The sequence below is a fragment of the Dryas octopetala genome, chromosome 8 (assembly GCF_963921425.1).
Source record: "Dryas octopetala chromosome 8, drDryOcto1.1, whole genome shotgun sequence".
Lineage (NCBI taxonomy): Eukaryota > Viridiplantae > Streptophyta > Magnoliopsida > Rosales > Rosaceae > Dryas > Dryas octopetala.
The window spans coordinates 9,715,465-9,737,483 of record NC_141373.1 but is presented as its reverse complement, the minus strand read 5'-3'; the positions used below and the strand labels follow the sequence as shown (position 1 = coordinate 9,737,483).

The following is a 22,019-nucleotide window of genomic DNA, read 5'->3' as shown; positions in this document are numbered from 1 at the left end:
ACAACTAACCACCCACTTAAAAATTAAAATAGCATAAGTGTAGAAATAATGGATTCGTTATTTCTACCACCCACGAGATGTAGATAATATAGCTCTGGAGCAAGAGACCCACCTACTAATCGTGCCTCATGGATTCGTTATAAGATGTAGAAATAATGGTAGAGGCTGTTTTTTTGAAGGAAACCCATAACAAATTTCTAAATACAACATGTATATATTATATGGATGGGTCTGTTTTTTGCTAAAAAAAAAAATTTCTGGGTCTGTCGGCAAATAGTTCTTGTCATGCCACAATATTAATTTAAGGTTACTTTAATTACCACAAAAAACTGCTATAGTAATGAAATTAATATCGTCGCACAAGACTGGAAGGTGCACCGAAAGTTCCTGATCATGAACTGATCCCACCTAACTTCATGTACTCACATTTATTGTCTTTGCAAGGCTGAAGGCACAATTCCTGATATAAACTCTTTGAGGTATTTGTTTTCTTATCTGCTATACCCACACAAACACAAACTAGCTATATGGCTTCCATCAACAATCAAGGAGCCTCCTTTTCTTCTGCTTCCCTCCAAGTCCAACATTCATGCACATACGATGTCTTTCTGAGTTTTCGAGGTGAGGATACTCGCTATGGCTTTACAGGAAATCTTTACAATGCTTTGGATAAGAAAGGAATTAAAACCTTCATAGATATTGACCTTACAAGAGGAGAAGAAATATCAAGGACGCTTCCCAAAGCAATTCAAGAGTCCATGATTTCCGTTATCATATTCTCCGAAAACTATGCGTCCTCAAAGTGGTGCTTGGATGAACTCCTTGAGATTCTTCGTTGTAGAGAATCAAAGCAACAAATAGTTTTACCAATTTTCTACAAGATGGAACCCTCAGATATAGGACATCTCAGAGGTAGTTTCGGAAAAGCACTTGCTGACCATAAAATCAAATTCAAGGATAACGAAGAGAAGGTGCGTGGATGGACAAGAGCTCTTCAACAGGCATCAAAGTTATCTGGATGGCCTTTCAAGGAGGGGGAGTATGTTTCTAACCACTAAATATAGTATTTACTGTTTTACATATTCTATATTTGAGGGCTATATATGATATATCTTCCTTTTTAAGCTTTGTTTTCCTCAAAAAAAAAAAAAAAAAAAAAAATCTTTGTTTTCCTAGTATAAGATTCGAAAGTTAATCACTCCGAAGGACAGACGTAGTAATATGATACAAAATAATAATACCCATAACCCATATCAATTTACCAAAAATCTTCAAATTAACATAATAAAAAAACATAAATAAATATCTAAATACATAAATAAATAAATTTTTTTTTTTGGCCAGGACATAAATAAATATTTCAATCACATAAAATCATTCACATATATAATCAACACCAAGATTGAAAGTGGTTTAATTGGCTCCTTGGTCTACGTTCACTGCCTACCACAGTAGCATTTTTACTTTAATTTCCACAAAATGACTAGTTAACCCCAATTACTGTATCACCTGACCTAACCAATCACTAAATCCTTTAGACGTACAATAATATTTTATCCTTGTTCCTTCGGTTTTATGGAAGTAGTGTTTCTTTCCCTTTCCTACTTAATAAAATCTCAAGCCTTTTGCATTTTTAATAATAATAATAAAAATAATTCGTCCGGAGAGAATGGAGCTGCCCTATTAGGCATATTTTTAGGGAGCAAAACCTTGTTGCTGATGGGCCTGCATATTCTTTATCCATCTTTTATTTTTATATTCTTTTCTTTTTAGCAGATATAGAACAATGTTGATTCCTTAAATGTTACATATGCTTTTAAACTTGTAGGTATGAATTTGAATTTATCAACAAAATTGTTGAATGGATCTCAGTCCAACTACTAAACTACACAAACCTGGAGGTGGCCAAGTACCCAGTTGGAATAGAGTCTCGTCTACAAGATATGAATAAACTTTTAGGTGTTGGGGAAAATGATCGTCGCATAGTTGGGATATGGGGAACTCCTGGAATAGGCAAGACAACAATTGCTAAAGCTGTTTTTAATTTAAATGGCCATAAGTTCGAAGGTAGATGTATTTTGGAAAATGTTGGAGAAAAGTCAAAGTCACATGAAGGGATCGCCCAACTACAAGGGACTATTCTTTATGAGATTCTAGGAGACCCAAACTTGAAGGAGATCAATTTTAATAGAGGATTTACAGTTATAAAGGAAAGGTTGAGCCATAAAAGGCTTCTCTTAATTCTTGATGACGTGAATGAATTGGATTGGTTACGCGATTTAGCTCATCATACAGGTTTGTTTGGTGAGGGCAGTAGAATTATTATAACCACAAAAAATAAGAGTTTGCTAATTCATCATGGAATCAAGAAAATATACGAGGTCAAGAAATTAGATGAACAACAAGCTCTTGAGCTTTTCAGTTGGCATGCCTTTGAAAGAAATGAACCTCCAGAAGGGTTTGTTGAACTTGCACAATGTGCAATATGGAATGCTGAATGCCTTCCATTGGCTCTAAAACTTCTAGGCTCTCATTTGCGTTATGCTGAAGGCAAAGATTGTTGGGAAGCTACATTAGATACCTACAAAATTGCTCCTAGTTCTATTCAAAATACACTCCGAATAAGTTATGAATCATTGACAGATATTGAGAGAGAAGTTTTCCTTGACATTGCATGTTTTTTCAACGGTGAAGAAAAAGACTATTTGAGAAAAATACTAGAAGATGATGACCTTGATTTTCATGGAGATTATTTTGAAGCACTCATACAAAATGCCATCATAACTCTTGATGAAAACAATAGGATTTCTATGCATGGTTTGCTAGAACAAATGGGTAAAGATATAGTTCGGCAGGAATCACCTCGTAAGCAAGAACGAAGTAGATTGTGGTTTCACAAAGATGTGTGCAATGTTCTAATGAAAAATAAAGTAAGTAGAATATATATTGTTTTATTCAATTAGAAAAGAAAGATTATATCTAATATATTATTGTCTTATTAACATATTAGAAATTTAACTATAATTTTAAAGAATTTAAATATTTTTATAAAGGACTTGCTTTACTAATAACATATATTTTTTCATATTAGGGAACAGATAAAATTAAAGGTATTAAGTTAAAGCTTCCTGAACCAGATGAGATACGGTTGAATGCTAAAAGCTTCTCAGGAATGACAAATCTTAGATATTTTATAAATTGTAATGCACGCCTTTCTGGATGCGTTGATTATCTCCCCAACAGCTTGAAGTTGATTGATTGGTATATATGTGAGTTAAAATATTTTCCAGCCAATTTTCATCCAAAGGAACTTGTTGTGCTCAATATGCCTAATAGTCGTATCACACATCTGGGGAAGAGATTTGAGGTACTTTAAATTATTTTCATCCATATATTATTATTGTGATTTTTTGTTTTTGTTTTGATTACGTTGTAAAGTTTTTTCGAAGCCTATCATATGATCCTTTTTTTATTTTTTATTTTTTGTCTCATAGCTTTGCACAAAGCTGAATTCTCTAAATTTCCGAGGCTGTAATTTCCTTACAAAAATTCCCGACTTGTCCGGAATGCGAAACATGGAGGAGTTGCGTCTACCTTTCTGTACAAGTTTAGAGGAGGTTGATAGCTCTGTTGGCTTCCTTGAAAGACTTGTTACATTGGATCTTGAGGGATGCTCTAACCTCAGAATGTTTCCCACAAGAGTTTGCTCGAAATTTCTAAAACAATTTAGTCTTCGGAGTTGCAAAAGTCTTGAGAGTTTTCCAGAAATTGTGGACAAGATGGAATTCTTAAGTTGTTTGGATTTAAAATACAGTGGCATAAAAGAATTGCCTTCATCGATTGGGAATGTCACTGGGCTTGAAATTTTATATGCAGAGGGATGTGAAAACCTCACAAATCTGCCACCGAGTATTTATGAGTTGCAACATCTATGGTATCTTAATCTCAGTGGGTGCCCAAAACTTGTTGGAGATCCAAATTATAAGTTGAAGTCTGAAGTTTCAGGGCTTCCAATTAACTCAAACATTCCACATGGCAATTTTGGATTATTAGCACTTCCCAAGCTATATGAATTAAATTTCAGTGGATGCAATTTATCAGACTTTGATTTCCTGGAGAATCTTGATTGCTTTTCCACATTAAAAATTCTCGATTTATCAGGAAACAGTTGTGCAGTTAGTCTTCCAGTATGCATTGTCAAATTTGTGAACTTGTGGAAGCTTGACTTGAATTACTGCAAGAGGCTTCGAGTTATTCCTGAACTTCCACCAAGTATAAGACAGATATCAGTGGTTGATTGCACATCGTTGGAAACATTTTCATCGTTGTCAAAGATATTGGAACATAATGACACACAGCACATTGCAAGGATGGACTTGTCTAATTGCCACAGACTATGTGATAAACTGGGCTTGGACGTGGAAAAGATGGCAAACAGATTACTGAATCAGGTCACTCTCTCTCTCTGTCTCTGTATATATATGTATGTATCGTCAATAACATGATTAATTAGTGTGTAAATTCACAGGAAGAGAAGTCTTGCTTTGAGGTTGTATTTCCAGGAAATGAGGTTCCCAAGTGGTTCAATTGTCGTGAGGATGTAGGTGTGGTAGTCAAAGTGTATGAGTCCTGTGAGGAAGAACATGGCATCTGTGAAGTAGTTATGGAAATCCCTCACAATTTCAAATACTGGGAGGACACAGGATTGGCTTTATGTGTTGTTTTTAAAGATTACAACAGGATTGGCTCTATTGGTTATAATTTTACGATCAATGGACAATTCGTACCTGTAGGGGATGCACATTTTAGTGACTCAGTAGGGGAAGAGTGGACACCTCAGGTGTGGCTAAAGTACATTCCATCTGTTGACTTCAAGTTTGATGGACAGATAGATATAGAGACAGAGACAGAGACTTCATCTGGGCCTTATGTGGGTCGAGTTACCTTTCGAACGTCCTCACCCTTACGGGAAACTGGGTCTGGGTGGCTCTTTGAAAGCTGCGGGGTCCACCTGGCTGGTAAGCCACAGGATGGTAATGAAGATGAAAATAAAGACGACGGAGATGCTGACCACCATCATCAGGAAGATGAAGATGGTGACCATCAAAACGATGATCATGGTGATGAACAAGAACAACCTTGTCTTAAGAAGCAAAGAACTTCCTATTTCGAATCTTTCTATTCTTTGTTGTTGTTGTTGCTGGGCTTTATTTGTGTTTTGGACTTTCAATGAAATTTTTGAATGCACCCTTCATTTGTCAGTTGTCTAACTTCATTTTATTTTGCATCTATATTTCTTTAGAATTTATAAAATGAAAGAAAACCTTGTTTATTTATACTAAGAATTTAGAAAGAAACTAGAAAATATTGAAAAATATTCATAACAGCATATCTGGGAATATATAAACCCAGACCATATTTTTCTCCATAGAACTAAAAAACAAACAACAAACTATAACCAAACAAGAGAGAGACGATTTTCTAAATACATCGATCTTATAGTTGGAAATCTGCTTAACCCAACTTTTTTTTTTTTTTTAAGAAAATCAAAATATGCACAAAATGCAAGATACTAGACGGGTAAACTTTATTTGTCTCACCTTGTCATTATTCCGTAAACTTTATTTGTCTCACTTTACTTCTTGTGTCTCAAGTCTCAAGTCTCAACTAATCAACTTGGATTTATTCTTTCAAAGAATCTAACGGACTGGTTACATGGCCAATTATTTTTTTTCTTGTGGATGATTTTTTTTTTTTACCAATATTGTTTAAATGAATTTGGTACGTCCGAACAATTCTCTTAGCAAAGGGCATTTTAGTATCTTCAAAAATTTCACCAAACACTAAACTTCTCCCTTTACATAATAGAATAGCCAATACTAGTTTTTGTTTACAATAAAAAAGGAAAAGCAATCTTATTGTCCAGTAGCTCATGGACAGAAAGAAGCTGCTGATATAGAATAAAAAAAAGAGATATAGAATATAACCACCAGCCTAAGTCGATTTTCTAGTCTCTCAAATCTATACCTTCCCTTTTGGTCTTAAACCTCTACCTCTTCCTTACAGCCACAGTTCTTGGGTCTTTCTCAATTCTCATTTCCACCTGTCCCTCTTATCTTTTGCCTATTTTATATCTGCTTTAGGTCCTCCATTTTCTGCTTTACTTGCAGCTTCCTCAATTGCTCTCTTTTTCCTCTCAAGGAACCCAATGAGGTCTCTCAGTGCACTTTCAGGTTCCTCATTCTTCAGCAACTGCTCTCCTACTTCTGCAGGAGTCACCTTCACAGTGGCTATCAACTGCTCTATGCCCAAGAAAAGTGTGTGGTCTGTAATTCCAAGGTAATTGGAGGCCAGCATTTTGAACCCAGATGGGGTGCAAAAGGACATGTGGATGTGCACATCCATACGACCCGGGCGCAACAAGGCAGGGTCCAGCCGCTCTTTGTGATTCGTAGTGAACACTATGATCCGCTCATCCCCACAGCTTGACCACAATCCATCTATGAAGTTGAGCAATCCTGACAGAGTCACCTAAAAAGCATGGAATGTAAATGAATTAATTGAGTCTTATCTTTTGGATGAAATGCATTAAGGACTACCATAATGCTCAAATAGTATGCTCCAGTACGTGATAGGAGGCAATTACATGTCAATGATGTTTTAGCTTGTTCTGCCTCTCATCATTTTGATGGATTAGCTGGTATTTGCTTTAGATGGACATTGCTTACCTATCAGAGTTGACAGTCTTCGAGGAATTCATTTTACTATCTATCCAAAGCAAACACATTCCTCGCCAAGGATAAACACATTACTCAGTTTGTTTTAGCAGAAGAAATTCATTGCTGATGCAGTGTATGTAACCATCTACCTAAATCAATTCTAGAATGCCACATCGAGCTAAAGTAACAACCTACAATAGTTATTTGTTCTAATCAGTACACAACAAAGTCATCCAATATGTGCATTTCAATTTCAGGCAAGCTTTTTAATCTCGTTTTCCATTTATCCTCTCCTTGTCGACAATCACTAATCATCAAAAACCTCTCAAAGGTGAGTTTAGATACCCTGCTTATGTTTTGTGTGCTGATTTGGTGTTTAAATCCTAAACTACATCGTTTAGGCTTCTACACTCAACCTTAAATCCTAAGACGATAACTTGAATATAACCACAGAATGAGCGCACAAATCATATGAAGAGGGTCCTATTTCCTCAAAGTTCTCAAGTTGCAGTTATTGTTAGCAAAAGCAAAGACACAATAGCCATGACCCTTGTTTCTAGCAACCTCTCAAAGTTTCAGGGGAGGAGGTGGTTTTTCTATCTGGACCCTGGTGTTTTAAAATCCAACCCACGGCAATTAGCAACAAAAACTTGTAAACGATAGTTTGAATAAGGCAAAAACAACCCAAGCAATAATCATTAAGCACAAAGTGAAACCACATATGATTTACCTCAGTTCTTGGAGCAGTTGATGCCCGAGGACGAGGGTTGGAAGCCCTGGCTTGTGCAAGCCTATCCTGCAGTTCAATGGAGCAATCAATATCCTCCACCACAAGAATCGATCGGTTTGCCGTGGAAATCAGCAGCTTTCTCAGCTCAGAATTACGCCTAATATCAGTCAACTCCAAGTCATACACATCAAAATTGAGGTAGTTAGCCATGGCAGCAATCAAACTCGACTTCCCAGTACCAGGAGGCCCAAACAACAAGTACCCACGTTTCCAAGCCTTCCCAACTTTCCTATAGTACTCCTTCCTCTTCACAAACCTCTCAAGGTCCTCTATTACCATCCTCCTCTGGACCTCAGACTCCATTGCTAGTGATTCAAATGTTGCAGGATGATCAAGGTTCACAGACTGCCACATGTCCCCTCTCCTTCTTCCCATCATTCGATCATACTTCAAAGTGAAAAGCTTCAAAGTCTTGATCTCATCCTTGACTTCCTTGGCCTTTTCCAATACATAAGGAAGGTAAGACCCAAGAACCAAGTCCTTGTGCTTCTTGTGGAAGCTCAACTCCAAGTACCGGAGTTCGGATTTCACGGTGGAGCCCCCGTATAGCCCTCCGCCGGAGTCCGGGGTTGCTATGTACTTGGATGGGATTTGCTTGGAGACCAACTTCCATTTGAGTTGGACCCCATTGAAAAAGTCAACCACCTCTTCATTCCTTTCCATGGAGACCATAATTTTGTTTTCTTTGGCGGGCATTGTGACCCTGAACCTCTGGATTTTCGGTGAGATTGTAGGTCTCAAGTAGACTTGGGCGGCATTGAAGAGGTGGTTGTGGTTGAGACCCTCGAACTCGTCGATGACGAGGGTGAGTTGGGAAGAGAAGGTGGTGAGTAAACTTCTGAGCTTCTTTGAAACGTAGAGTTGGAGCTCGCTGGGGACCCAGTCGCGGGCGATCGAACGGACGAGCATGGCGGTGGCGGCGACGGAGGCTGTGGTGGAGATCAACGTTTTGGCGGAGGGCATTTCCATGTTTTTGGTGAACATGGTGATCATCTGGGGTTGGTTTTGATGGGGATTTTGGGGTTGGTTTGAGGAATTGTGAGGTGGGTTTTGGTTGTGGAATGTGGGGGAAGTTCTGAGGTTGAAGATGGTGGTGGAAGTTTCTGTGCTTTCTGCCTTCTCTGCCTGCGAGGAAGAGCATTGCAGGGTCGTTAGAGGATTCAGACGGTGTCGTTTTGAAGATCAAAAGGTAGATTGACTTGTTGACTTGATAGTGGAAGACTTGCTGTTTATAAGTCTAGAGCGTGACTACACTGTCCAGCTCGGAAATACTTGGTGCTCTTTTTGCTGTTCCATTTTTTGCCTCTTATAGTTTGGGCTACATCCAAATTCCAGACTACATTTTGAAGCTGGATACAGAGGCAGAGACTCCATCCAGAGTCTACTAATATTCTTGTTTAATTACTTTCTTTAGATTACTAGTGAAAAAATGAAAGGAAACCTTGTTTACTTACTTTCACTAAGAATTTAGAAAGAAACTAAAAAATATTGAAAATGTTCATAAATGATCAGAAACTAGAAACTAGTAAATTTTTTCATTTATTCCTCAAATTAGACAAATTCTGTGACACAGAAGCTTTATATATATATATATATATATATATGTCATGTCTGAGGCGCAGGATTTGGAAGTTCATGTTGATAATTGATGTAGATCGAATTCAATCCAAATGAAAAACTGCTATTACGTGGGATATGTATACTTGAAGCTTTGCATTTGCAGTAATTGGGAATCATTTAGTTTGTTTTACATATATGGTTCTAATTATAATTAAGGTAATTTATTTCTGGATACTTGGTATATTTTTTCTTCCCCTGCTTTTTGAGGTTGTTTTATGCTTAATTTGTCACATGGGCACCGGCCCATGTACACTTTTATTTTGTATTCATCAGTTTTTCCCACCACCTGCTTTCTCATTTCCACGTACCTTTCCCTCTTTCTTCTGCCTATATTATATCTTCTTTAGGCGCTCCATTTTCTGCATTATTGCAGGGTCATAGAGGAGTTCAAAAGTCGGATTGACTTGTTGACTGGTCACTGGAGCGTGGAAGACTCGCTGTTTATACTTTGCGTTCTTTTTGCTATACATCCATTTTTAGGCTAAATTATGATTTTTCCCCTTATAGTTTGGATTACTTTCTATTTTGGTCTTTGTGGTTTTAACGGCTAGAGAAAAACTTCGGTAGGGACTAGGGAGTTTATCATGTTTGTGTGGTTTATTCAATCAAGGGCAAATAAGGAATTTTATCTGAATTGTGCAATGATCGATCCAATGTGGAAAATGTCTAAACTACAAGGAAAAGAATTTTCTGAATTACATGGACCTATAGGAACCCAAAATACTCATCTGCATGATAGCCGAGAAACAGTACGTTTTAGCAAAAATTTGGGTCAACAAGGAGGTCAGCATCTATATGGTAACATTATGATTTTAAGCACACGTACGCTACAAGAAAAGTGAGCAATGCTCACCTTTTTTTAAACCAAATTTGCTGCAGATTGTAATTGCTAAAAAATTTGGTCAATATACACTGTTTTGCCTTTGACCCATATGGCACCCCCCTTTTTAGTTTGTGAAAACTAACTAATGTAGTAATGTATATGGGTATGGCTTATGGGGTGACTAATTATTCTAACCAACCATTATTAAAAATGGTACTTGGTGCAACTAATGAGCATCAGCTGCTTAAACAGTGGGAAATGAAATAAGAGGAATTTACACTATTGTGAAATCACTAATTGCATAACAGTTGGAGGGTTAAGCAATAATTAATAGTTGCTGAGGCACACTCTCTCATCCAACCCATAAACCTTCTAATTAATGTGAGTAGCTTAACATATTATATGACCCTAATAATCAGACAGATGCGAGAGAGGAAATGGGAGACGCCTAATTGACACTGGAGGTGCTAAACCACCCTCTCTGCAATTGAGAGTGTCAATTAGTTGGTCTAATCTGTCTACTTCATTGTTAGTTTGCCAATATCCTTCCCAATCCCTCTCTTCACCCTCTTCACCCTCTTCGCTTCACTTTGACAAATCAGTTTGCCCTAAAATTCTCCCTCTCGAATGTTGTGCTTAAAGCACCAAAAACAATCACAACACAGATGCAAGAATAGAAAAAGAGAACAAACACACAAACACACGATATAACGTGGTTCGGCAATGTGCCTACATCCACGGAGCAGCTGGAACAATTCACTAAATGATAGAGATTACAGAGTGCAAATTAAGCTCTCAAGCTTTCTCTATGAATGGCTCTCACACAAAAACAAAACAGCTTCTCTCACAAGATGAAAATAAACTCACACCAGCAGAAGCTTCTAGACTTCTTAAAGTATGCTCTTATATCTATTCCCCAAAACCACGTTGGAATAGTAAAGGTCTTCATAATTAGAGATAAGCTAGTTGTCCAAAACATGCTGAGATAGGAAGCCCAAAGGTCTGCAGCCCAAATTAATAATTGAGCCAATATTTAACAATCTCCACCTTGGCGAGACTGCAGACTTCACAACAGAGAGAGAACTCACAAGAGAGCTAACAAATCAACAAGTAATCATCACCATCCTCCACCTTGACAAGAGAACTCATGCCAAGCCAAGAAGCCAAGTTCCAGCTGCTCATCTAACAACTTAATCAACATTCAAAATGTGAGCCAAGTTCAAACAATGTTCAAACTTGGCACTCCCAACCACTTTAGTTAACATATCAGCAGGGTTATCTACAGATGCAACCTTCTGTAGATGGATGTTTCCTTTAGACACAATATCACGCACAAAATGAAAGCGGATATCAATGTGCTTAGTTCTTGAGTGATGGACTTGATTTTTAGCCAAGTGAATAGCACTTTGGCTGTCACAATAAACCTCCACCTGTTTTTGATAAATCCCCAAATCATTTATCAGTCCACGTAACCAAATAGCCTCCTTTATAGCTTCTGTAATAGCCATATACTCAGCTTCAGTGGTTGACAAAGCTACAGTGGGCTGCAAAATTGATCTCCAACCAACTGGACCCTTGGCCATAGTAAACAAGTATCCAGTAGTAGACCTTCTTTTGTCTAAATCACCTGCATGGTCAGAATCAACATATCCAACCACAAAATTTCCAAAACTGGAATTATCCTTCTCAAAACATAAGCCGACATCTCTAGTCCCATTTAGATACCTCAATATCCACTTAGCTGCTTTCCAATGTTCTATACCCGGATCATGCATATAACGACTTACCAAACCAACAGCATGAGCAATATCCGGTCGCGAACAAACCATAGCATACATTAAACCACCAACCAAATTAGAGTATGGAACATTAGCCATGTATTTCTTCTCCTTTTCAGTTTTAGGAGATAATAATGCACTAAGTTTAAAATGATCAGCCAAGGGAGTACTCACAGATTTGGTAGTGTCATTGATTCCAAAACGCTGCAACAATTTCTCCAAATATTGCTTTTGAGTCAAATATACCAGACCCTTTTTTCTATTCCGAGTAATTTCCATACCAAGGATCTTTTTTGCTTCACCAAGATCTTTCATTTCAAACTCATTTTTCAATTGTGCTTTCAATTTCTCAATCTCCTTGATATTCTTTGCAGCAATTAACATATCATCAACATACAATAGCAAATAAATGAAAAACCCATCCTGCAACTTCTTGAAATACACACAATGATCATACTGACTTCTCTTATACTTTTGGCCTTTCATAAATTCATCAAATCTCAAATACCATTGCCTTGGTGATTGCTTCAACCCATAAAGTGATCTCTTCAATTTGCAGACCAAATTTTCTTTTCCATTCACCTTGTATCCCTCTGGTGGAGACATGTAAATCTCTTCATCTAAATTCCCATGCAAAAAGGCTGTCTTAACATCAAGCTGCACCAATTCAAGATCAAATTGTGCAACAACAGCAAGCATAACACGAATGGAGGGATGTTTAACAACAGGAGAAAAAACTTCATTATAATCAATACCTTCTTGCTGGGCATAGCCTTTTGCAACCAACCTTGCTTTAAATCTCACTCCACCTTTGCTATGTAGATCCTCCTTTTTGGTGTACACCCACTTGCAGCCAATAGCTCTTTTCCCCTTAGGCAATTGAACTAATTCCCATGTATTGTTCTTCAAAAGTGAGTTCATCTCTTCACCCATAGCCATCTTCCATTCTTCCTTTTCTGAGCTTCTCATGGCTTCCTTGAAATTAATTGGAATTTCTGCATTTATAATGGGAAAAGCAAAAGCAACATAATCATTCAACTTTGCTGGTTTCTTAACTTCTCTTTTTGGTCTGCCGGTAGCAATAGACTCTTGGAATTGAGGCTTTGCTGACTTTTTAATCTCTCCTTTTGGTCTGCCCTTAGCAATGGACTGTTCCAATTGAGGTTGATGCTCTAGAACATGGTCATATTCTTCTTCTTCTGTAGAGACCTCCTCTTCTTCACTTGTACTAGTTTCACCATCAGTTTGGACATATCTGGGAGTGACAGAGGCAAGTTTTTCAAGCTCCACCTGCTGAACATTTCTTTCATTCTTCTTTAACATACTGATTTCATCAAATTTCACATCCCTGCTGATTACAAGTTTCTTCAACTCCGGACACCACAACCTGTAACCTTTAATGCCACTGCTGAAACCAACAAAAATAGCCTTTTTGGCTCTAGGATCAAGTTTTGTTTCAGTCACATGAAAGTAAACAGGGCAGCCAAAAATATGCAAAAAATTATAATCAAAGGCAGGTTTTCCGGTCCATACCTCAATGGGTGTCTTCCCTTGAATTGCAGCTGAAGGCAAACGGTTGATGATATGAGCAGCATAGTTGATTGCCTCTGCCCAAAAAGCTTTACTTAAACCAGATTGTGCCAACATACATCTCACCTTTTCAAGCAATGTTCGATTCATCCTCTCAGCAACTCCATTTTGTTGTGGAGTTCCTCGTACAGTAAAGTGTCTAATTATGCCTTCTTCTTTGCAAACTTTAAAGAAAGGATCAGAAGTGTATTCTCCACCATTGTCTGACCTCAAAATTTTAATTTTCTTCCCAGTTTGGTTTTCAACCATTTTCTTCCAATTCAAAAAAATATTCAACACCTCATCTTTGTGCTTCATCGTGTAAACCCACACTCTTCTAGAATAATCATCAACAAAGGTTACGAACCAGTGTTTACCACTCATAGAAGCCGTTCTTGTAGGCCCCCAGACATCAGAATGCACATAATCAAGAATACCCTTGGTCTGATGTACAGCAGTACCAAATTTGACCCTTGTCTGCTTTCCCAAAATGCAATGCTCACAAAAATCAAGCTTGCAGATTTTAGCACCTTTCAATAGCCCTTGTTTCACAAGCCCTTGAAGAGCTTTTTCACCAGCATGTCCGAGCCTCATATGCCACAATCTAGTATTGTCAGAGTCTGCACTTTCTGAGATGGTGGCTGCTCCACCTACAACTATTTTCCCCTGCAAAAAATATAAGTTCTGCTGTCTAATTCCTTTCATCACAACCAAAGCTCCTTTAGTTACTTTCAAACCACCATTTGACAAATTTATATTGAACCCATTAGCTTCCAAAGCACCCAAAGAAATTAAATTTTTCTTCAAATCTGGAACATACCAAACATTGGATAATTCTCTAACTATGCCATCATGGAGCTTCAACTTAATTGTTCCAACTCCCTTTCTATCACATGCATAGTCATCACCCAATAAAACTGTTCCTTTATTTTCATGCTCAAAATTGGTAAACCAGTCACGATTTGGGCACATATGATTAGAGCAGCCAGAGTCCAAAATCCACATATTAGAATCACAAGCAGGAGAAACAACCAGGGCAAAATCAGATTCATCATCACTAAATGCAATATTAGCGTTAGTGTCTTTGTCCTTGTCCTTCTTCTTCAACTTAGGACAATCCTTTTTCCAGTGACCTTTATTATGACAAAATGCACATTCATCTTTGTCCAAATTCCTTCTATTTTTAGAATTCCCTCTCGATCTAGAGTGAGAGGTTTTTTGGCTGTTATAATTTTTTCTTTCACTTGATCTACCTCTAACAAAAAAGGCATCAGCTGGACCACTTTGGGCTTGTTTATCTTTATGCCTAACTTCATTGTTCATCAAGGCATTTGACACTTCTTCAAATTTTATAGTGTCTTTTCCATAGATTAAAGTAGTAGCCAAATGATCATACGAATCCGGCAATGAATTCAATAATATCAAGGCTTTATCCTCATCCTTAATATCCTCATCTAAATTCAACAAATCAGCAATTAACTTGTTAAAAGCATCAAGATGTTTGATCATCTTCGTACCTTCTTTATACTGAAAACGGTATAGCTGCTTCTTCAAATACAGACGATTCTCTATGCTTTTCGTCATGTACTTGTCTTCCAACTTCTGCCATAAGGTCTTAGCCAAAGTTTCTCGCATCACAAAGTACTTCTGCGCCTTAGCTAGACACAAACGAATCGTAGAGCATGCCAACCGATTTAATTTCTGCCATTCAACTTCTGTCATAGCCTCAGGTTTTTCTTCCAAGGCAATATCCAGCTCTTGTTGAGCCAACATATCTCTGACCTCACACTGCCACATTCCAAAGTTGTTTGTTCCATCAAATTTTTCAATCTCAAATTTCGCATTTTGAACCGTTGTTCTTGCCATCTGCGAAGTCTGAGAATTCGACGAAGGATTCGCACCAACATCCTCAGCCATCTGTGTGAATCAGATCTAGACCCAAGCTCTGATACCAATTGTTGTGCTTAAAGCACCAAAAACAATCACAACACAGATGCAAGAATAGAAAAAGAGAACAAACACACAAACACACGATATAACGTGGTTCGGCAATGTGCCTACATCCACGGAGCAGCTGGAACAATTCACTAAATGATAGAGATTACAGAGTACAAATTAAGCTCTCAAGCTTTCTCTATGAATGGCTCTCACACAAAAACAAAACAGCTTCTCTCACAAGATGAAAATAAACTCACACCAGCAGAAGCTTCTAGACTTCTTAAAGTATGCTCTTATATCTATTCCCCAAAACCACGTTGGAATAGTAAAGGTCTTCATAATTAGAGATAAGCTAGTTGTCCAAAACATGCTGAGATAGGAAGCCCAAAGGTCTGCAGCCCAAATTAATAATTGAGCCAATATTTAACACTCGAACTCCTTCGCTAGCTCGCTCTCTCTGTCTCTGTCTCTCTCTTTTTCTCTGCCTCAATGGCCCTCTACATCGAAACCCAAGAGCACAATCCCTTATTCGCTCTCTCCTCTCGACCTTTTCAAAACCCTAAAGCCCAGACCCAAATACTTCAAAAACAAGCAGCCACTCGCTCAGCTCCCTCTGTCGTCCCTACCTCTGGATTTCCCTCTCCCAAAGAATCGAAGATGCCCTGGAAGCCCTAATGCCCAAACGCAGGAAAAGGTAACTTTTGTTCTTTGCAGTTTTTTTTTCGCTTAATGCCTGGATGTTAGATTTCTGATGCGATGTTTTGTTTTCTGAAAAAGTGTATATTTTCATGTTACAAGTTAATTTCTTCTTGGCAAATCTCTAATCTTTTTTATTATTATTTTTGTATAAGTACAGGTGATGTGTAGTGACACCTGTTGTAGATTCTGATGGTGCTATGTTAGCTGCTAATTTTCCCACTCTTCCCCAGATTGGCCCATGTTTTATGGGTGGATACTTTCTTGATTGAGAGACATTATCTTAGTTTTTTCCTTTTCCTTTCTAACCCATAACCACTTCAGAATCTTATAGTTTTTATACTGACTTAAATGTTTAATGAAAGTTTTAAGATATGGGGTAGCTCGCTAAGAAATCTGTGGTACATTTTCTATAATACCTTTATCACTGACATTTTTTTTTTCTTGAAATCAATGTTAGCAGGACATTGTTAACTATATCTGTGATGATGATGATGATGATGATGATGATGATGATAAAAAAGCTGTATAGCTTGTTGGCTCAAATACAGTAAGTTAATTTTCAGTTCAATGCTTCATGATTCTTGATGTATCTATGCAATGCCTGAAGATATGATTTTAAGTTCAGATGCACTCAACACTTTATTATACTCGCATAAAACCTTGTTGGGCTTTGCTACATCTTCACATGGTGAAGGACTCATAGTCATTATACAATTAAATGTGTTTATGTGATTTTCCTTGTGAGGTGAATACTTTCATTATTCTGCCCACTGATTTTATTCCTTGTGCAATCTTAGTATCTCTGATTAGTTTTCTACGTTGAAATCTTACATGTTCCTGCAATTCAGACATTTAGTAGGTCCGCTTGATTTCAGTTTTTCCACTCATAGGTTGTCATGTGTTTAGCTTTGAACCTTCAATATTATGATAGAGTACGCCATTGGTCTGCACTAATGTGATTAATTTCCTTTTTCTAACTACTCTTTCTTGTTCACATAGGCTGGAATGCACATGTATGCAAGGGCAGTTGCTAGGCTAGGGGAAATCATAACAAGAGTTGTGTGATATGCATATATACCATCATTATATATGGTCTGTATGTATACTGTTAGGAAAAAACCATTATATTCTGCGTGCAAATTAGAAGTATAATAAAATTCTTTTACTCAACAGCATGTTAATAAGGATAAATGTTGGGACTTTATCTTGTGGGGTATGCTTTTTCAAGTTTTCAACTGTATTTCTCACTTGTTCTGGTTGACTTTTGTAGGTATACTTTCAGGCTGATGCTTCTTGTTCTTTGATTATAAATTGATTATTTGGTTATTTATTTTTTGATCTGGAGGTGCTGCTTTGCTCAATTTATTTAACGATTCAGTACTTGGTTTGGGATTCTAATCGATCAAACTAATAAAAATTCAATGCAGGAGAATCTTCCTCCTGAGTTCAAATTTCATCCTACATATGAAGAAAGTGTTATCTATGTTGAAGGGTTTCTGGTTAGTTTCATGTCAAAAGTTGTAGCAGTTGTTTATCTCAGAAAGTGTGAGGCTTGGGACCTCCCAGGTAGTTTAATTTTCTGTTTACATGCTTCATGCTTTTGTATTTTGTATGTTTGTCTTCTTCCTCTATTATCTTATCAATTTTCATCTAATGTGTCCAATTAGTTGGAATGTTGACGTAGTTAACTAGTCCTTTATAATTAATTCTAGGTGTCCAATGATTTTCTTTATTATTGTGTAAGTAATTTGAGAATTTAGGTGTTATAATTGATTCTATATATGTTTTAATGTACTTACAAGGTCTACTTTGCATGTTAACCCTGCTATGCTCTATTACTTTTCTGTTTTTAGATTGAATGTTTTCCTTATTCATATAGATTGAATCAAAACTATGAAATAAGGTTGAAGATCTAGGACTAGCATGAGAGTCTGTTGATGATTTTCCATCCATTTTTTATGGTAATGATCAAAAGGTATGTTTTCACTTCTATTAATTATTACTTCGATAATGGCATGTTTCTAACTCTGAAATATGATTTTTTGGTTCTCTTGCAGATTTCTGTATTTGTTATATGCTCATTATCACAGCAGCTTGTATACAGTTAATTTACATTTGAAATGAGGGCCACTTTTGACAATGGAGAAGAGATGTCAGCTAATCCATGAGCAGGGTGATATGATCATAGTAAGAAAGCTATTTCTAGTTTTTTGATTGGTATTTTAGTTCAGTGAACATAGTCCCCTTGAGGTGAAATTGAGTGAACTTGCTGCTTTATACTTAGGTGATGGTCTTGGTATATAACAGCAAGTTTGGTTAAAGATGATGTGTTCAATGTTTTGATCTGTCTACTTGGTTCCGTTTGGACCTTTTGTTTAGGGGAATGATTTTTAATATGTGATGTAATGGAGATGGCAGGCTGGTAGGTCTAGTATGTTTTGGTCAACAAGTTTGGAACACTTAAAAGTATTTTATGGTATGTAATGGTTGACTTACAATATATAAATATGCAGTTGGCTTCAATTTGGTTATCTGGTACAATTGGTTCCATTTTAATTTCCAATTTTGTTTGTAAACTCGCTTGTGTGTCAAGTGTTCTTAGTATATATGCATTTTCCAATCCTTTGGAAATGCACATGATACAGGTTGAAAATCATGCAGTAAATACTGTATTTTCCAAGAATAGCATAAAAGAAATGCTCTACATCATGTACTGCAGAACGTGCTTAATTTACAAATTCATAAATTTCAAATTAATTTCTATTCCAATCTATGTTTTCATGCAACTATAAAATGAAAGTAAGGCTCTTATATATTAGTGGTTGAATCCATTGCAAAAGGCAGCTTTTATGAAACTATAAAATGAGGGTGAGGCTTGCAAATATTAGTAGCTAGATCCATTGCAAAATGCAGTTCCTAAGCCACTTCAGTAATGAATTGTGCAACTACTTCAGAAACCATTCTCTAAGGTGACTCGATTCAGCCACTAATGCTTCCACAAAACAGTAATGGTTTGATTCACTTAGCATTGGACTGCCACATTAGTTGGCTTGCTAGCTGTCTACATCAATGTCAGGTTTGATGAAGTTAGCCAACTATACTATTTTTGGGGGTGCTGAAGACCAATAGCCACCCCATTCTGTACAACCATCAGCATTTTAGTGACTGTATAGTGGCAATTGGTCTAGCCAACTCAATTTAGTTGCTAATGGAGCAATGGATGTAGGAAAAAAATGGTGAGTATTGCCCGTATTTGTTGTAGGGGCAGGTTGGGGTGTTGGTTTCAAATGGAGGAATATATGGGCTTCAAAGTTCAAAGTAGCAATAGTATGCTATGTATGCTATTGATACTAGAGGTAGGGTTTGAGTTATGATTTAGGCACAAACTCTTTGTACACAAAGGCACACAAATGCATTGGGTGGCTAGGCTTCGCCTTGTGCCAGCTTAAGTTTTGTTTTGCCTTTGGGACTGTGAAAAGGTACACAAATGCATATGTTTTTTAGTTATAAACTTATCATAAAAGAACTCGGTAACATTCCAGCCATTCTTGACCTATAATAAGTTCCCAAAGATTCTTTCTAATACCCATTAGAAAAAGAGGAAAAAAAAGAAAAGAAAAGATGCACATAGAAAAAATCCTCATCTTGTTGCTGACTTGTAAAAGAGGTTTAGACATTATGGATTTGTGGTTGTAGAAGATGGGAATTGATTGGGGATATTTGAATAAGAAGGGATGTCGGTGACTGGTGAATGGTGTATGGTGATGGTGATTGGGGAGCAGGGGAGGGTATCACTACAAGAAAAACATATTTGGGCGACGAATATAAGAACCTATATTCGTCACCTAAAGTAATTTTGGGCGACGAACAAGAACATTTGTTGCTCAATGTTATACAGATTTGGGCGACGAATACCATGTTCCTCGCCTAAAGTTACTTTGGGCGACGAAATGATTTCGTCGCCTCAACTCACGTGTCAAAATATTAATTGACAAATGCATTAGGCGAGGAATATACATGTTCCTCGCCCAAAGTATTTGTCAGGCGAGGAATATACATGTTCCTCGCCCAAAGTAACTTTGGGCGAGGAAAACTTAAATTCGTCGCCCAAACCTACTTTGGGAGACAACAAATTTCGTCGCCCAAAGGGATTTTGGGCGATGATATACACATTCCTCGCCCAAAGTAACTTTGGGTGAGGAAAACTTAAATTCGTCGCCCAAACCTACTTTGGGCGAGGAAAATGTTCGTTGCCCAAAGTACTTTGGGCGAGGAATGTGTATATTCCTCGCCTAAAGGGTCATTCCTTTTTTTTTTTTTTGGGTACAATTATATGTATGTTATTCATACAATGCGATCGTGTTTTCAACAATCCGAACCGTTTAATTTTTAATTCCTCATTGAAAGATCAGAGTTGCAAAAAATTAGGATTATTGGAGATGTAAAAGTTATGTAACGGTGCTCAAATGTATGAACGATCAAGAATTTGCTGATACTAATCGATGGAGTAGATGAATTCCGATTTGGGCGATTTTTTGCAGGAATGATGTTTGAGTATAAACGAATAAAATGAACGGCTCCGATCGTTGAAATTACATTGTAGTCTTCACAATTGTTGAATCGACAAAGTTTCAACGAAAAAACTATAGAATTATACTATTCAAGTGTATTTGTATGTAGAAGATTACTTTTGTATTGTGTTTTTAACGATCCGAACCGATCATTTCTTAGTGCCCCACTCAAAAATTATCCATGCAAAAAATTATCTCAATTGAAGATGTAGAAGTTAGGTTTGGCATTTAGAGTGTATAGACGATCTTGATTCTTATAATAATAATCGAACGGGTAGATGAACTCCGATTGAGCCGATTTTTTGCAGGGTTGATCTTTGAGTATGAACGTATATGATGAATGGCTCTGATCGTGATAATCATGTTGTGGTCTTCACAATTATTGAAGCTATAAGGTTTTAACGAAAGAGTTAACAGAATTTTATTCTTCAAGTGTAAAAACCGTTCATTTATATGTACAACCTCATATGTCAATCGTGTTTTCAATGATCCGAACCGTTCATTTATTAGTTTCTCACTCAAAGATTATTCTTGCAGAAAATTAGGTCAATTGGAGATGTAGAAGTTTGGTATCGGTAGTTGAATTTATGAACGATCATGAATTTTCTAATACTAATCGAAGGAGCAGATGAATTCCGATTTAGCCGATTTTTTGCAGGGATGATCTTCCAGTATAAATGAATAAAATGAACGGTTCCGATCGTTGAAATCACATTGTAGTCTTCATAAACTGTTGAATCGCCAAAATTTCTACTAAAAAGTTAATATAATTATACTCTTCAAGTGTATTTATATGTAGAAGCTCAAATTTCTATTATGTTTTTAACGATCTGAACCAATCATTGGCTAGTCCCCCACTCAAAGATCATCTATACAAAAAATTATCTCAATCGGAGAAGTAGAAGTTAGGTTTAGCATTTAGTATGTATGAAAGATCATGGTTTTTAAGATCATGGTTTTTATAATCATAATCGAACGGCTAGATGAACTCTGATTGAGCCGATTTTTTGTAGGGATGATATTTGCGTATGAACATAGATGATGAACGACTGTGATTGTTGTAATGACGTTATTGTCTTCACAATTATTGAATCGACAAGGTTTGAACGAAATAGTTAATAGAATTTTATTATTTAAGTGTAAAATCCACTGATTTATATGTAGAACCTTATATGTCGATTGTGTTTTTAACGATCCGAACCGTTCATTTATTAGTTTCTCACTCAAAGATCATTCCTCTAAAAAATTAGGTCAATTGGAGATCTAGAAGTTTGGTATTAGAGCTCGAACGTATGAACGATCATGGTTCATACCAAAAATCAACTTTGGGCGACGAAATATATCTTTGGGCGACGAACAGGGTCTGAAATTATGGCGGGATGAAACGGTGCCCTAAAGTCAACGACTTTGGGCGACGAAATAATGAATTCCTCGCCTAAAGGTGCTTTGGGCGACGGAATCATGTTCGTCGCCCAAAGTCTTTCAATTTGCTTAACCCAGTTCTGGGTTCAC

General features: G+C 37.0%; 2 protein-coding genes and 1 long non-coding RNA gene across 3 annotated transcripts; 2 read left to right on the top strand and 1 right to left on the bottom strand.

The window, feature by feature from the left end:
- Window positions 1-239: 239 nt before the first annotated feature.
- On the top strand, window positions 240-5,247 carry LOC147277013 (TMV resistance protein N-like). Its single transcript, XM_086255102.1, has 5 exons — window positions 240-1,039; window positions 1,829-2,930; window positions 3,092-3,367; window positions 3,495-4,451; window positions 4,529-5,247. Exons 1-5 carry the CDS (start codon window positions 528-530, stop codon window positions 5,231-5,233), a joined length of 3,552 nt encoding a protein of 1,183 aa, XP_086111228.1. The 5' UTR covers window positions 240-527; the 3' UTR covers window positions 5,234-5,247.
- A 592-nt stretch (window positions 5,248-5,839) lies between these two features.
- LOC147277012 (AAA-ATPase At3g50940-like) lies at window positions 5,840-8,745 on the bottom strand. The gene is made up of 2 exons (XM_086253518.1): window positions 7,450-8,745; window positions 5,840-6,531 (listed from the first exon to the last, which is right to left on the bottom strand). Exons 1-2 carry the CDS (start codon window positions 8,500-8,502, stop codon window positions 6,124-6,126), a joined length of 1,461 nt encoding a protein of 486 aa, XP_086109644.1. The 5' UTR covers window positions 8,503-8,745; the 3' UTR covers window positions 5,840-6,123.
- An 8,639-nt stretch (window positions 8,746-17,384) lies between these two features.
- On the top strand, window positions 17,385-18,066 carry LOC147277011 (uncharacterized). Its single transcript, XR_015123752.1, has 3 exons — window positions 17,385-17,502; window positions 17,816-17,911; window positions 17,994-18,066. It is a non-coding gene; the product is annotated as an uncharacterized LOC147277011 (long non-coding RNA).
- Window positions 18,067-22,019: the final 3,953 nt, after the last annotated feature.

Coding starts and splice junctions, on each gene's coding strand:
- LOC147277013 (XM_086255102.1), top strand. CDS start 528: ATGGCTTCCATCAACAATCAAGGAGCCTCCTTTTCTTCTGCTTCCCTC. Junction 1,040..1,828: donor TGGCCTTTCAAGGAGGGGGA/GTATGTTTCTAA, acceptor TTAAACTTGTAG/GTATGAATTTGAATTTATCA. Junction 4,452..4,528: donor CAAACAGATTACTGAATCAG/GTCACTCTCTCT, acceptor GTAAATTCACAG/GAAGAGAAGTCTTGCTTTGA.
- LOC147277012 (XM_086253518.1), bottom strand. CDS start 8,502: ATGATCACCATGTTCACCAAAAACATGGAAATGCCCTCCGCCAAAACG. Junction 6,532..7,449: donor CAACTGCTCCAAGAACTGAG/GTAAATCATATG, acceptor CATGCTTTTTAG/GTGACTCTGTCAGGATTGCT.